This window comes from Penaeus chinensis, chromosome 37 (assembly GCF_019202785.1).
Source record: "Penaeus chinensis breed Huanghai No. 1 chromosome 37, ASM1920278v2, whole genome shotgun sequence".
Taxonomy (NCBI): Eukaryota; Metazoa; Arthropoda; class Malacostraca; order Decapoda; family Penaeidae; genus Penaeus; species Penaeus chinensis.
Window position 1 is genome coordinate 1010046 of NC_061855.1, and position 16492 is coordinate 1026537.

The 16492-nt window shown below is 37.0% G+C and overlaps 1 protein-coding gene across 1 annotated transcript in view; it reads right to left on the bottom strand.

The window, feature by feature from the left end:
- Window positions 1-1134: 1134 nt before the first annotated feature.
- The window catches only part of LOC125045205 (activated Cdc42 kinase-like), a gene marked incomplete at its 5' end in the record, with an annotated part of 17867 nt that continues 2509 nt past the window's right edge, over window positions 1135-16492 (bottom strand). The window contains 16 exon segments of the mRNA XM_047642340.1: window positions 1135-3708; window positions 4112-4463; window positions 5113-5915; window positions 10007-10082; window positions 10825-11015; window positions 11805-12050; window positions 12235-12396; window positions 12520-12639; window positions 14014-14189; window positions 14302-14435; window positions 14687-14805; window positions 14969-15085; window positions 15210-15369; window positions 15590-15730; window positions 15956-16104; window positions 16411-16492. The exon segment at window positions 16411-16492 is cut by the window's right edge and continues 68 nt beyond it. Of these exon segments, the coding sequence (XP_047498296.1) occupies window positions 3490-3708; window positions 4112-4463; window positions 5113-5915; window positions 10007-10082; window positions 10825-11015; window positions 11805-12050; window positions 12235-12396; window positions 12520-12639; window positions 14014-14189; window positions 14302-14435; window positions 14687-14805; window positions 14969-15085; window positions 15210-15369; window positions 15590-15730; window positions 15956-16104; window positions 16411-16492 (3247 nt within the window). The 3' untranslated portion in view covers window positions 1135-3489.

The window sequence follows — 16492 nt, forward strand, 5'->3', positions numbered from 1 at the left end:
ACACTCCCCCTCCATCTCCATATCCTTCTGCTACTACTCCTCCCTCTCCCTCCATGCTCATCTTGGTAAAGTCCTTCTCTTTTCAGCTGGTCTTTGATGATGTTTTATATTTATTGATAATTAATCTCCAGCAAGCTGTCCAGTTGAAATTTTTATATATATTACAATTCTGATTTTCCTTTTAATTATTTTTGTTTATTTATATGTTCTGTTATTCTCCCTCCTATTGATTCTTTACTTTTATAGTTTTTTTTTTTTTTTTTTTTTTTTTTTTTTTTTTTTTTTTTTTTTTTTTTACAAACCTTGTATCATACCATTAAGCAGCAGGAGGAGGCATTTACCAGGGGGTATGGTACTTGGAGTCACTTCCTTAAACTTGACTTTCTGGCTTAATACTGTCTTTAATTTTTATTTTCCCTTGTTGTGTATTATGCAGCTCCAACTAAGTCCATACATGTACACATGGACAAAAAGAGATTTTCCAATTTTCCATTTGAATTTTGTGAACTGTTACATACACTTCTTTCCAGTTACTGGAGTATCAGCTGACATAAATAATTAGTGACACTGAACATACATATTAAACATTGTTTGCATTTTACTAGTAATAACTTCAGCTTCATTTCTTTATAATTCAGGAATTGGATGCAAAATATAGTGAAATTAAACTTTTACACCTAGCTTGTATTTTATAATTTGATATTTTCAAACATAATGAAGAACAAAACCTCTTTAAAAATGGAAAAATAAGTGCCCAAATTTCAAAAATCAAGTCAAAGCATTAGATACCTCATAAGTCACTCAGAAACTAGACAGCTCTTGCTTCAATAGTGTCAGTGACTGGGTACATTAAATCCACTGATATATATTACAACTCTTTCAGTTGCCTACATATTTTGGGAACATGCCTAAATAACCTGACATGGTGACATTGCTTCATATTTTCTCGAGGCATTTTCCTGCAGCCAAAGTTTGGTGTCTTACATGTACCATTAATAATTAATTCATAACTCCTGGTAATATGGTGTAACATTTGGGATTAAATGCATTCTAGTAAATGACATAAGCATATATGACAGATAGCATTTCAATTCCAGAGCATCTTTCTTCTTCAGGAAATAATAAAAAGGACTGCAAGATGTAAGGTTTTATATAGCTACAGGCATACAAACATTGCACTTCCTTCAAACATAGCTCCATACCTTAATAACTGCAGAATGGGCAAGTATCTTCCAACCACAGAGTATCTTGCACATCTCAGTATAACTCAAAACAACTGAAGGTTGGAGCTAACACAGCAAGCTCTGTGAACTTCCTACAGTCGTTATGCTTTCAAGACTAGACTGCTCAATATCTTTCCCCCAACAAGGATTCCTAATCTATACATACTGTTGCAGACCAGACATGATTCGACCATATAAAAATACAAAAGTATGAAAATATGCAACAATGCAGTTCCAAAAACCTATGGTTCTTACAGGATGACACAAGACATCATAATGTTCTTATGCCAGTAATGCTTAAAAAACCTACATAATACAAAATTAAAGTGCATAAATGAAAATATATTCATATATAAATGGGGCAAAATAATAAGATTAAAGCTCATTAATAATCTCTTGATTCATACACACCTAATATAACTATAAGTTGGAAGACTAACAAATAAATATAACTTTTTTTTTCTTGCTTATTGAACACACAAACTGGGCAAAAGCAAAGGGGATCCATCAGACGTTGGCAAACTATTAAAAAATACCTCTACTTGATAAAAGGTTTATGTCAGTTGCTTAACATATTTATACTGATGTATATTACTCAGCTTGATAACAGTTTAATACATGTTTCATAGCTACAATGCATATCCATTCATGCTTATTTTCTTAAGCTTGGAATCTATTCCTGACAGTTTTATACAATACCAATATAAATTTTTTTTAGAAACAATTAGTGCCTAGTTTATAAACACCGGCCTTTTCAATATAAACTATTTCCTATCCTTAAAAAAAAAACTTTGTTCATTTACTCCTAAAAATTGCATAATCTAAACTGGATACATAATTACTCATCCAATAAAAATATATATTCTAAACAACTGCATTAAAATGTAACTCCCACATCCACATACCACAAAATATGTATATGTACAGAGGTAAAAAAAAAAAACATAATAATAAATAAATAATAATAATAATAATAAAATGACAGCATGTGGAATTACTACCATATTATATTGATTCTGAAAATGTTTCTCCAGTTGAGGGCTTTGCAATTTCATGTCACATGATGTTCCAGTAACTTAAAAAAAATAATAATAAAAAAAGAAAGAAAGAGAAAAAAGAAAACAATATGATTATGTAGTTGTACATATTCTCAATAGTGGAATGAATAAAAATATGAAATACCTTTACAAAAAAAAATTAAGAGCAGCATAATACAACTTCCTCAAATACATTAGCTTCCCTGTATCATTAAGCATTAAACAATAATAAAGAAACCATCTCATACTTTAATAGGAATATCAAACTTGACCAAAATTCATTCTAATGGTTACGGATGTTAGATTATTTATTTTATTTATCCATCATATGACAGTCATCAGCTGCCCTAAGAATTACAAACCCTCAGAAACTTTTATTACTGATAAATATGAACAGAAAAGGAGCATTCATTATTCGACAGTATCAGAAAATAGAACATCTACCGAAGAGCAGCGATCTACCTTAATATTAATGAAATGAGAATTATCTTAAGACTTTTGGAGAGTCAGGCTTTATGGGCACAGATAAATGAAAACAGAGAAGAAAAGTTGGATGTCATAAATAATTTATCTTTTCTCTAATGCTAATTACAAACTGCATAAATTCATCACCTGCTTAAACTGAAGGCAATTTAAGTAGGCATGAAGGACGGCTGATTAAATTTACTTGGCGTAAAATCTAAGTACGGACGTCATGTTCTCAGTCTGAGTCTGGTAACTTTTTACACATTATAGACACATTAATCAGTATCCATCTGGAAAAAAATAAAAAGAAAATGGCTTCATACCTTAAGGGTATGTCTCCAGAATATTAATGAGACAATAAAATATCAACAATTCAATTTTCAACATCCAAGATTCAAGAAGAGTAATGATACTGCAACAGGAAAAACAATATTTAATACATGAGTTAGTAAACTGCTGCCACAGAAAAGGTTGTCTAAGCATTCTATGACAGGCATTTAGTTTATGATATTGCTCCATTGCTGTCTTGACTTTGACATTTTTGTTGCTCTTTAATCACATCAGTCTTCTAACATTTTTCAGTAACAAACATTACTGAATGCACAAATTGAGTAAGCATTTTCCTTAAAGAAAAGACAACTCCCCCTAAATGAAACGACAAATGAATATATAACTAAAAAAATAAAATAACACAAAATAAAAAAAAATAAAAGAATGAACCGTCATCATTACACCGGGCTGACTTTCACTAGTAACACAGCAGATCAGACTTGTGCCGTGTCCTCATCACTTCCTCTTGTGGCCATCAGGTAGGAGGCAGCCTTGCTCACGTCCCAAGAGAAGGAGGCCAGTGTATGGCGAGCTACTTCTATGGGCACCCGGTGAACAATCAAGAGAAGCTGGAGATGTACCAGCTTTAGGGCACGATGCACATCCCACTCACATTCATTCAGGGCCACAACACATTCTTCAGGTGAAACTTGCTAAAGTAGAATAAGAAAAACAATAGTTATATACATAGGACATGCAAGGAAACAAAGCTCTTTCTTTTTCAGGAATCAAACTACTGGTAAAGTTATTTCCTACCCAATTATTATTAGGTGACATTTACACATATGTGGATAAAGTATGACATTACATGTAGCAATTGAGGAATATACACAAAGTATGACTTTTTTTTCTACAATACTGTCATGTTGTACTAACATTGAATAAAAATAATAACAATAATAATTTCAAACAATGACTAATTCTAAAGTATTGTATGCTATATATCTGTCATCCCATATAGCTCCAAAAATATAAATAACATCTCCTTGACTAGCTGCATATACTGGGCTACATGAAAAACAAAATTTATCCCCTATCATCTCTTTCTGCACAAACCTCATTCTTGAGAACTTTCTGCATGATGTGGACTTCATCTGACTGAGTGCCTCGGGCGGGTCCCTGTGTCCGCCTCGAGTTGGGTCGGTCCATGGCAAAGTCCAGCAGGTCTTCACAAGACACATGATCCCCAGACTGGTAAAGGGACCCACTGCCGCCTCCTGGTCCCTCCCCAAAGCCATTAGTGGTTACATGAGGGTCAGAAGAGTTAGTGAAGGCATCTGAGTTAGGAAAGGGAGGAGGTAGAGGACCTACAGGAGAGAGACTTTGCTCTTCCTCCTGAATGTCATCCAAGGCATCCATCTCACTGGCCACTTGACTCTCAAAGCTGTCATCCAGGGCACTCGTACTTCTGTTATGAAGAATAGGGTGATTGTACAGTCAAAAATGAGTATGGCTCCTATCCTATGTACAAAAACTTGGTTACTTATTAATGCCACTAGCACCACATATCTGTACATGAAACTTCATTCACTCATGAGTGGCACCTACTATATATGATCAAAATGAGTCTTAAAAAAAAAAAAAAAAAAAAAAAAAAAAAAAAAAAATCTATATTGAACATGAATTTGATAACTGTGTATACTAAAACGGATGTGATACGATGTTTGTGTTTCAAACAAAACACTTGTGATTGGTTATAAATGGACATTTTTTCTATGATATTAATTGCAAGACCTTATGAAAGTCTTTACAGTTTCATGATATGATACTTATCTTTTTTGTTCATCAATTCTTGATACAATTTCAATATAGAATGACAAACAAACATACTTAATATTATCTCTAAGCCTATCTAACAATCCATTAATGAATATGTTTCTAATACTAAAAATCATAAATGTTGTGGCTCATTCAGTCCTTAGAATCTTCAACACTTGTGAAGGTAATTAATTCAGTAAAAAATTAATAAAAAAAAAAGAAGGAAAAAAACCACTCATATTCAGTACTGTACAGCAGTTAACATACATTCAACGCCCTTACAAGTCCTCACTACTCACGTAAATAATCTAGGAGGTTTGGCTGGTGGTAGTCTAGGACCAGAAGGGCTCGTAGCCTCATCGCTAGTAAATCCATCAGCTGGTGATGTAGTTGCTGCAGCTGTGCCATGAGTCTCCAGCAAGGGATTATGGGTATGCTGGATGACCAACCGACTGCTGGTGTGCTCACTTTTGTCACTCACGCTCGCTAACGCTGGCACGTGACCTCCCCCTCGGAGCAGAGAGTTGGTCACGCCACCAGGGATGATGAGTGGGTGTTTTCTCTGATGGCGGGGTTTAGTAAGGGGTGCAGCTTGTCTTGTTCGATCTCGAGGGGGGAGTGGGAGAGGATTTACTGAATCTTGATTGCTACCGTCAGTGCTTGTGCTTTCCGGTGTCGTGCTGACTTCCCCGAATTCATTATTAGCGTTATAGGCAGAGTTAGGTATGACTAAGGGAGAAGGTTTTGGTTTTACTGGAGGTGGGACTTTATTATGCTTAAAACCTTTGGGTAATGTCTGGTGTGTTCCAAGGTCAAAATTATTATTGGCCGTGGTCGTTAACCCTTCCCGAACCCCTCCAGACTTCATCCCGTGACTTCTCTCTATTGTGCTGGAGCCTGAGGTAAAGTTGTGTTTGTTGCCCCTAATCTTGGGCCTGACAGTGACCCCAGCTCGAAGCATCCTCAGTGGGTTGTGTTCCGCAGGCTCTGGCTCACACACAGGTGGCTCTGGCTCACTGCGAAAGGCCAAGGGTTCACAGTCCAGGCCTGGTCGCTCCACCAGAGAGTTGTACACTTCTTTGGCCTCCTCTGATATACTTGACTGTGTTGGGGCAAACAGAAAACAAATATGCTAACAAAAACAAAATTAAAGAAAAACACAACGTTAAGCCACTACATTCCCAGTGGTCTTGTCCAGTTAAATAAAAAGCAGGATATATTTCTACATAATAAACAGCAACACCTACATGAGATGTGGACATGCATAACATGCAGTAGGACTAGTGGACCCTTGCAATTTCACATTGGAATGGCAAATACACATGAAATCTGCCACAACAGCCATACAGCTATTTCCTTTTTCTTTTCTTAGGATCTTTCCTCATGGTTCACAGAACTATTAACTCTGATGGAAAATTATATATTCAACCCTTACATCATGTGCAAATCAAGATAATCCTAATGCATGCTTTATCTCAAGATTCATCGTATTATGTTTAAGAGACGAATATGTACAATATGTCATCTGCAGCCATAAGAGATGTAATTATAATTCTGGAAAATTAAAAAATAATTCTTGGAATTCTTCCTTGGACCTTTATATACACATTTCACATTTTACATTACGGAAAATGAGAATGAAGCCCTTGTAAAATCTGGCAAATATTACTCAATCATTTATTCTTATTCACTTATCAAAACACGTGATTATATCTTATTTAGTGCCTTTAGATTTCTATGTAAAGGCACTAATCATCAAAAAATGCAGCTAATTGAAATTAATTAAGCAAGAAAGTTTTTGACAATATTAAACAAAGAAATTATTAGTTATATTTTTCTTTATTAACTCATCATATGAATTTGACAACGACTTACAAAACGATTCTCAAAGAAAATGATTAAGACGTCATATAAGACCTCCGTAGGAAAACTTTCCCTTATCAACTTAATAAACTAAATATCCAAATGATAAACAGAATCCATTAAATCCACTTCTGTAGTTGAAAGCAAATACTCCTAAGAGAAATCCTTGTGGACATGTAAAGTGCAAAAGAGAAGACAAGAACTCTTGTGATAACATTTTATGTCCCATCTCGTACACATCATCTCTCAAGAAACACATCTCAAAAAGTCCTATAAAATTCAAGTTATAAATGCAGGAGATTCGTACTGAAATTATAAACACAGAGAAGAAAAAATAATCAGTAACATTAAGTATATATATACGTATATATATATATATATAACCTGTGTGCACTAAAATAACAGCTGATAGATACACAAGTCCAGTAGATAAAACAAATGGGGATTATTAAACCCACCTCCATTTAGTACATGGATCACTATCAGTAATACCACTACAGAGAAAGAAATATAGTATAGACTCTGCATGCCTGTATATGCACAAAAAACAAAAAAGAAAAAAATTGAAGAACAATTTCCTGGGCTAATTTTCCCACAATTAAAAAAACAAACTATAAAATACATCATGCAGTTGACAAAACACACAAAAATCTTTCTACAGCGTCTACCATCAAAACGGAACAAAAACACTAATACACAGATCATGCACTACACAAAATAAAATCAAGTGGGGGTAAAATACAAGCATTGTTAATTCCAAGTTAAGGTGAAAATGATAATCCACCAACAAATCAAACATTTTCTATGTCTTCATCGATCAACTGCAAAGAAAAGAAAAAAAAAGAAAATCGTGATATAATGTAGGTTGGATGTTAGTAGTATTAGTCATAATACAATGCAGTCATCCCAATTCAAAGAACTTTTTTTTCTTTTTACAGAACTTAATACTAATTTTGGGTATGTTTGTCTAAATGATACTTCAGTTTCACAAGATGTGTAAATATCCAAAATTTGGTAAGGAGATGGAAATTGCATCAGAAAGTATGATATAGACTTTTCATGAAGAGATGATGAGTGAGGGAGAGAAGGAAGATAAGAGATGATGAATGAGGGAGAGAAGGAAGAGAAGAGAGAAACAGAGAGGCTTAGAGTGGCAAAAGATAAGTACATGTAAAAAAATGGGAAAGCGAGGAGGAAAATAGGAAGGAAAAGGAGGGGGGAGGGGAGAGGAGGGGAGAGAAGGGTAGGGGAGGGGAGAGGAGGGGGAGGGGGAGGGGAGGGGGGGAGGAGGGGGAGGGGAGAGAAGGGTAGGGTAGGGTAGGGGAGGGGAGAGAAGGGTAGGGGAGGGGAGAGGAGGGGGAGAGGGAGGGGAGAGAGAGAGAGGAGAGAGAGAGAGAGAGAGAGAGAGAGAGAAGAGAGAGAGAGAGAGAAGAGAGAGAGAGAAGAGAGAGAGAGAGAGAGAGAGAGAGAGAGAGAGAAGAGAGAGAGAGAGAGAGAGAGAGAGAGAGAGAGAAGAGAGAGAGAGAGAGAAGAGAGAGAGAGAGAGAAGAGAGAGAGAGAGAAGAGAGAGAGAGAGCAAGAGAGAGAGAGAGAAGGGAAGGAGAGAGAGAGAGAGAGAAGGGAAGGAGAGAGAGAGAGAGAGAGAGAGATGGGGAGGAGAGAGAGAAAGAGGGGAGAGAGAGAGAGAGAGAGAGAGAGAGAGAGAGAGAGAGAGAGAGAGAGAGAGAGAGAGAGAGAGAGAGAGAGAGAGAGAGGGGAGGAGAGAGAGAGATAGAGAGGGGAGGAGAGAGAGAGAGAGAGAGGGGAGGAGAGAGAGAGATAGAGAGGGGAGGAGAGAGAGAGAGAGAGAGGGGAGGAGAGAGAGAGAGAGAGAGAGGGGAGGAGAGAGAGAGAGAGAGAGGGGAGGAGAGAGAGAGAGAGAGAGAGAGAGAGAGAGGGGAGGAGAGAGAGAGAGAAGGGGAGGAGAGATAGAGAGAGAAGGGGAGGAGAGATAGAGAGAGAAGGGGAGGAGAGAGAGAGAGAGAAGGGGAGGAGAGAGAGAGAGAAGGGGAGGAGAGAGAGAGAAGGGGAGGAGAGAGAGAGAGAAGGGGAGGAGAGAGAGAGAGAAGGGGAGGAGAGAGAGATAGAGGAGACAAAGAGGGAGGAGGAGGGGTATAGGACAGAGGAGGGGGGAGGGAAGGGGGCGAATGAAAGGGAGAAAGAGGAGGGGGAAGGGCAGGGGGAGAAAGGGAGAAAAAGGAGGGGTGTATGACGGGGAGAGAAAGAGAGGGTAAAGTGAAATAGGTGTGAGAGAGAGAAATGTACATGCCAATTTGAGAGCCAAGATACTGTATTTTGTTGAAGGTAAATATCACCCAGTTTAAAACCTGTCTAAGTCAGTGTAACACCACAGGATACTTTTTAATGCAAAGAAATGGTAATGGGTGTACTTAAATCAACCTTAAACCATACAAAGTAAATCTGGACACCTGTGTGCCCAATTAATTCTCATAGATAGTCTGCTGAGCAAGCACAGCCTATTAGGAAGTAAGAAGTCCTGGTTCTCTGTTTTACATGCAAGTCTAATCCAATTATGCTCTTACTTCCAATACTACAATGCATCTCTATCAGCTTCTTGCATCAGCTTACCTCCTCCTCTGGCAGGCTCTCATTCCCAGGTAATATCTATGATATGACTAACTAATGCTAAGATATGTAATACTAAATGCAAACTACAAGATCAGGAAGAGATGGAAGATGAGGACAGTTGCAACGGACAGATGACAATAAGAAATATGAAGTGTTCCTGGTGAAAAAGGAGACAGGGATTCTGAGCTAATATGGAAAAAAATAACATCTACATCTCATCCTCCATTTGGAATGTTACAAGATGTGAAGCCTTTTTCGTCAGATTGAATGTGAAGACTAGCATAATTTTGTGATACTGAACAACTTCATCCAAGAAACCCCACACTGACATGCTCCTCATCTTATTTCAACTGCTCATCACCCCTGGCAACAAACCTCAGAGAAAGTGAGAAAGAGGAATCAATGAAGAAATGCTGAGGTAATGATGACCCAGTTCACAAAAGGGTGAAAGCAAGATCACTCAAGGACGGAAGAAAGTCTGAAAGGAAGTTGCGATCTGCCCCTGAGGAGCTGAGGAGCCTGATGACTGGAAGAATTCATTTAGTGATGATGATCAAAAACCTCATTAAGGACAAGAGTTTAAGGACAGGCAAACACTTACCTTACCTTCCCAGCAACTCAATCACACTATATCTTATTCAATAGTATGCAAATGCAGAATACAAATCAAGTGAATTCTTTGTCTATGAACAAAAAACTTACCTGAATATCTGGTATAGATGCAGCTTCAGCACTAAAGTGACGTCTCTCTGGCTTTGGACTTCCCTTGCAATGGAATCTAAGAGAAGAAACAAAATATACATAAACAAATAATATCAAAGGAAAATACATACATACACATTTTCACATTTATATAGAAAAAATCTACAATAAGAAACAAATATATAATAATTTTCATATTATTAAATATTAAAAGCAGACTTTCACAATGCATCATGCAAAAGGTACAAATCATCAAATTCAGTTTCTTCTTCTGATATCCTTGTGACATGTTTCACAGTGCCTACTGTAGTTCATGCCATTCTGTAAACACATTTGGTACGATTCTTCATGATACATTAGAGAATCAGATCCTTCAGCAGAATACAAATCTGCTTTCTTGAGTAATTGTTAAAGAATATATATATATATATATATATATATATATATATATATATATATATATATATATATTTGCTTACAGCAAAATGCAATATCCCTTGAAAACTCATAATTTCCATCAATAAACTGAACTTGCACGAATAAACACACTCAATTTTTCCTTGAAAACTACATCAAATAACATCTATCATGTTTATTAAAAAAATAAAACACATGTAGACACACATGCACATAAACACTCACACAGAGAGACACAGGCACAAACATCCACTCACATGCCAATGTTCTCTTGTTTATGATACATATATTTATATATGGGAATCAAAGCACTAATTATACCACTTGCTGTTTACAGTATATTTCCTAGTGACTCCTTTCAAGTTCCTTTTCTACACATAATATGAACTCCTATCACTCACTTGAAGGAAAAGCGAGACCCTCCCTGTTTACTGGGAGATGACGGGGTGATGGGGGAGTCCGGGACACCATCAGAGTCCGCCGAACTTTCCAAATTACGATCTAATTCCAGTATACTTTTGGAGGCAAGTGCATTAGCCATGGCTATTGCAGAGTCTAAGGTACGCTGATCTGCAGCCGAGATTGGCTTCACCTGTAGGAATGATTAAGCTTCAATAGATTCAGAAGAAGAAAGATAATTAGGCTGTTAAAACAGTCATGTTCTTATTAGTATCAGTGAGCTCTTAAAGGAAGATGAAACAAATTCATGCTATTATAATGGACAAGGATTGACATATGGTAACACTTCCATAACAGCTTCAGAAAATGAACAAATAACATTCCATTTCCTAAAAATCTTTACCCATAGCAAAAAAACAGCAGAAACACTTATCAGTTCATTGCTCTAAGGTAACTTTTAATGAAGTTCATAACAAATGAGTCATATGTGAAAGGTTTTTAATCTGATAAATGGTAGATATCATAAGGTACTTGCAAGTCAAAATATTATAAATGATTACCATCACATAAGGACATTTGTTCTTCTTCCTGTTTCAATCCAAAACCTTCCAAACAACATAAACAAAGGATCTCACACTGACATTCATGCAGGGACACAATAACATATAACATAAAAAGGGGGTTCGAAAAAATGCATTTCATCGTCCACTATGCCATTCCTTAGTGAGAGGGAGAACACAGTGGCTGAAGTAGAAAGATCACTTGTTTCACTCTCACCAACTATTTAGGAATTCTAAGAAAAAAAAAAAATCTTATGAGCCTTAAGCCTTATACATTTGGAATTTAGCTTCTCAATTGTGATGAGGGCATACTGGCCAAGGGGATATTTTACATTTTTTTTTCCCTGGAACAAGGTACATCTTACAGGCCAACAGGTATGTTGATCTTAATAAAAACGAATTCCATACATAATGGTACATACCATAGCCTGCTTCTTTTTGGAGCATTCCTTGTTGGAGAACTTTGTAGTCATCTCCTTGATTTCATTCTTAACATTATGGTTTTCATTGTCCTCTAGAAGAGCTTGCGACTGCTGTGTGGGTGTCAGAGGGGGGAGTGAGCCAGGGGCATCCAGAGATGAGGGGCCAGAGGATGCAGAACCACCAAGGGCCTTGAATACCTCGTCCATCAGGCTTGGGCCCAAGTCGAAAGAGCTGCTCCGGAACGGCTATGAAAAGGGAGAGAATTGTTGTAAAGAAATAACTGTATGAGGAACTTGTCCCAAATATCAATATGAGTAGTATTGATACACATCACATGGACTCAAAAGTGTTCTTAGCCACAGAAAAATATTATACAGATTAAGGTCCATATAAGAAAAATTTACAAATGCCATCACGATTTTCACTAACTTTTCCTACCTCCACTTTGGGCAAAGGCTCATCCTCGTCAGAGATCTCGTGGTACTCATGGTCTGACTGCCGTGTGCGAGCTGGACTGTCTGGCTGGTCCTCACTGGCTGTGTCTGACCAGTTGTGCTCAGCTGCTGGGCCAGACTTACCCTTGTCGCCCACCTGTCATGGACAATATGGATTACCAAGAAACCGGAATATACAGAATTTCATGAGGATTCTTTTCTCTGTGCACTGAAGAAGAAAGAAAAAAAAGAAGAAAAAAACAAAACAAAAAAACTCTACCTTCTTTAGTAATGGCGCTCTGTCTGAAACATCGGAGCTTGCACGGGTCAGTGATGTAGACTGATCATGATCATCCGACGGCTTGTATGGGGTTACAATCTGCTTCGGCAACTGATGATACTGTTCAGGGAAAGATAATAAGTAGAAGATGAGTAAAAAATATCATAAATGTGCAATCCTGACTTGTTACTGTAATTTACTTTCACCTATGTTCACTAATGATACTTGATGTGTCAAAGTTCATTCCATTGTTTCAGAAACTAGTAAACTGCAGGTCTAGCAAATGAAGAGTATTGAAAGCAAGAACTACAAGCACTGCCAAAACTCTGAAGGTATAAAAAATCAAAAAGCAATTTAATAGTTGTTACAAAAAATGAGAAAATCATAGCAACTAAATGAAAAAATAAAAAACAAACAAAAAAACAAAAAGAAAAGTATTTGTACTTTAAACCATGCCTGCCACTGAAAACAGAAGATAAACATCAGCTGCTCAATAAACCAACAATAAACTCATACAGCATCATAAAGTAAAAATCAAAGAAAATACATGCACTATGACGCATCATCAATGAGAAGAAGGATCCCACGTAGAACAAAATATGCAATACAGTACAAGATTTTTTCCAAGCCTCCTACGCTTTCTGCTCAAAAAGGTTAGTACGCTCAACAGCAGCATGCTCCTCATCACCACCAACTAGTGATAAAACCAAATCTAATGACTGTCCCATTGACTCTCAGTAACTAACTCAATTGAAAATTTAAGTCTGCCTCATCTTAGAAAAACTGTTGTGGTATTTACATGAAGTTTCGTCATGCTTTCCATTCCAAGGAGACGCATGGCCTAGTTATTTAGGAAATGTATTTAGGATATAAGAATATGTCTATCCAAGTATCCTTTGCTCTACCATCCACATTCTTAATATTTCCATTCTGAACTTCAAGTATACCTCATTATAAAAAATTATCTGTTCAAATATCAATAATATGTTCCAAATAAATACAAAGACTTCTGTATTATCCAGACTAGACTTTGATGTAGGTGTCCACAAAGAATAAGAATTATTAATCCACTCACTATAAAATTACCCTGCTCTCTTTGCTCTTGGCTATGGCTTATGATTCTTTAATATGGCTAAAAAGAGGCTTTAAGCCTACTTTTGAGGGGCTGTTTCTCCTCAGCGACCACAGCACTACTGTTTAGCGTGCACAACTTGGACCAGACAGCTGATGTGAAGTCATCCTAACATGAATGGGCTGAAGTCCCATATAAGATTTCAGGAAGAAAGCACTATCTTTGTCTGAAATATATTTCCTATTATAATATGTTTTACTATTACAAGTTCTGTTACTGAGAATCCTGAGAGCACAAGCTTTGCTTCTATTGTTAATTAAAAAATTAATAAAAGACAAAAGATACCCATATCATACCCATAGCCATTTCCCAATCTGTGATACAGGGACACTAGCCTAATTAAAAACAAAACACACTTTGACCTTATCAAGCTTTTTTTGAACAAATCTCCCAGCCTGGACCTTATCTCCGAGGAAGGAGACATCACCAAAGTATGCCCCGTCCAGTCCTACGTGTCCGGTGTGCTTGAAATCTCCTTGAGGCCCAGATATCATCTCTGGCCTCAGCCGGCGTCGTGAAGAGTAAGGGTTTTTGCCATCTGCAGGTTGGAGCACATAGAGATAAATAAAAATTCCATAAATTCATTGTGAATATCTATGCAAAACAACAGTATCATAAATTTAATTACTCAGAAATTATGGTCACACTACCTCCTCTCTGGAAAGATGATTTGTTGGAAGGAATGTTCGTGCCCAAGTAAGTGACAGTGTTGGCAGGGTTAAAGAGTCCCGTCTTCCCTGTATTCAGCACTCCTTTCCAGACTCCTGGGTTGTCTGTCACGGGTCTAGAAGAGAGCAAGAAAGTATTAGAACCACATCTGAAGATTAAAATTAAAAGAAATGAAAAATAATCTTATACAAGATGTCTGCATAATGCTTTTTCATATAGAACCTTTAGAAGGTTAATACATAGATTTTATCATTACTGCCATCCAAAAGTTACAAAATTCTAAATAAAGAGGAAACATAGCCCTTATCAGTATATTATTACACTAACAAAGAATGACCAAATATAAATTCATAATCATAGTCCAACCTTTTATCTAAGACAGTGATGACATCTCCAACAGAGTACTGCAGTCGGTCCCTCTTGCCTCCAGGTGTGGTCGGAGGGTCCTCACAATCCCGCACTACCTGGACTTGCTCTGGCTTGCACTGGAAGAAGTCACTAGTTTTGATATCTTTGTCATAATAAATGCACTCATATTCATGCCTGTACATGAATAAAAATAATGATAATACTGTTTTTGATAAACAAACATATTCTAAAGTCTCATGTTTCAATCTGATTTCTGCTTCTGATTTCAGGTCCACTTACATCAGGCAAGATGTCCATAAGATCTGCAAACTTGGGTCTTTTTGCAGGGTCATGTTGCCAGCACTTGAGCATTATGGTGTAATATTCTTTAGGACAAGCTTCGGGTTGTTCAAGACGCTGGAAAGGAAGGAAATTTAAATGTAAACTGAACACCCATACACATCTACAAAAGAAATGAGTACAAGGCCATAATGCATCACACATATCATTTCCTTTCATTACCAGCATTCCTAATACATACTTGGAAGTTTGGCTCGTCAATAGCTTCTAGTATCTGCTGTCCTGTAAGTGCAGCCCAGGGCTGGAAGCCATAGCTGAACATTTCCCACAGAGTTACTCCAAAGGCCCACACGTCCGAGGCAGATGTGAATCTTAAGTAATTTATACATTCTGGAGCACACCTGAGAAAGAGTTTTTGGAGTTCAGTTACAACAAGGAAAATATACAAGTATTTTGGGAATGAACTTTCAGAAAGAGATTTGGGCTACAAGTCACTGAAGGTTAAGGTCCAAATATCTGCCGCCCTACAACACTATTTTTCACAGAATATCTTCACAAATAAAAGGTATATCCTTAATCCATCATAACAAAAATCAATTTCACAATAGACCAAACACTTACCATGCAATTGGGAGTTTCAAATTAACATTAAAATTTGTTTGGTAATAATCTTTTCCAACACCTAAAGCTCTTGATAGACCAAAGTCTGATATCTTGATCTTGTTTTTGGAAAACACCAAGATATTTCTTGCAGCTAAATCTCTGTAAGAAATGAGACATTTATAAACTAACATGAAAAGCTAAGAAAAGGTTTCCATCTCAAACAAAAATCAAATCTAAGCAGATATCTCATATACATGAATTTGATATTAGTTATACAACTTATTATTCCATTAAAAAAATATACATATGTACTTCAATAAACAATGCCAGCAGCACACACAACAGAAGTCGACAAACACTGTAACCGAGCACCAGCCACATTACCTGTGAATAAGTCTCTTGCCCTCAAGGTAGGACATGCCATCGCAAATCTGTATGCAGAAGTGGCAGAGTGACGTGACGGGGAAACTCACTCTTAGAGAGGGTTCCTTGATGCACTCGAGCAGAGACCGAAGAGGAGCCAGTTCTGTTACCTGCGGCACAATGAACACGAAGTTAGTCGGTGCTTTCATTCGTATTTTGCCCTTGTTGTAAATTGTACAGGTAGCTCACAAACATTTTCTTACACACTATATTGCAAGAACAAGCTGAACAAATACTGGTACTTGAAAATTAGGAAATAATAAAAAAGTACACTTTAAAGTAAAGTAAAGTAAAAAAAGAAAAAAAAAAAAAAAAAAAAAAAAAAAAGGTTACTATTTATTTAACACAAAACTGAAGTCTTTCTGCATACCAGCATTTCTTCAACACGAAAGTACCTCCCTTCCCCTCGTACATACCAGCATTAGGGCATTTGTGTCCAGCACAACACCATACAGTCTCACAATATGCTCGGAGTCTATGGTATGCATGATGGCTGCC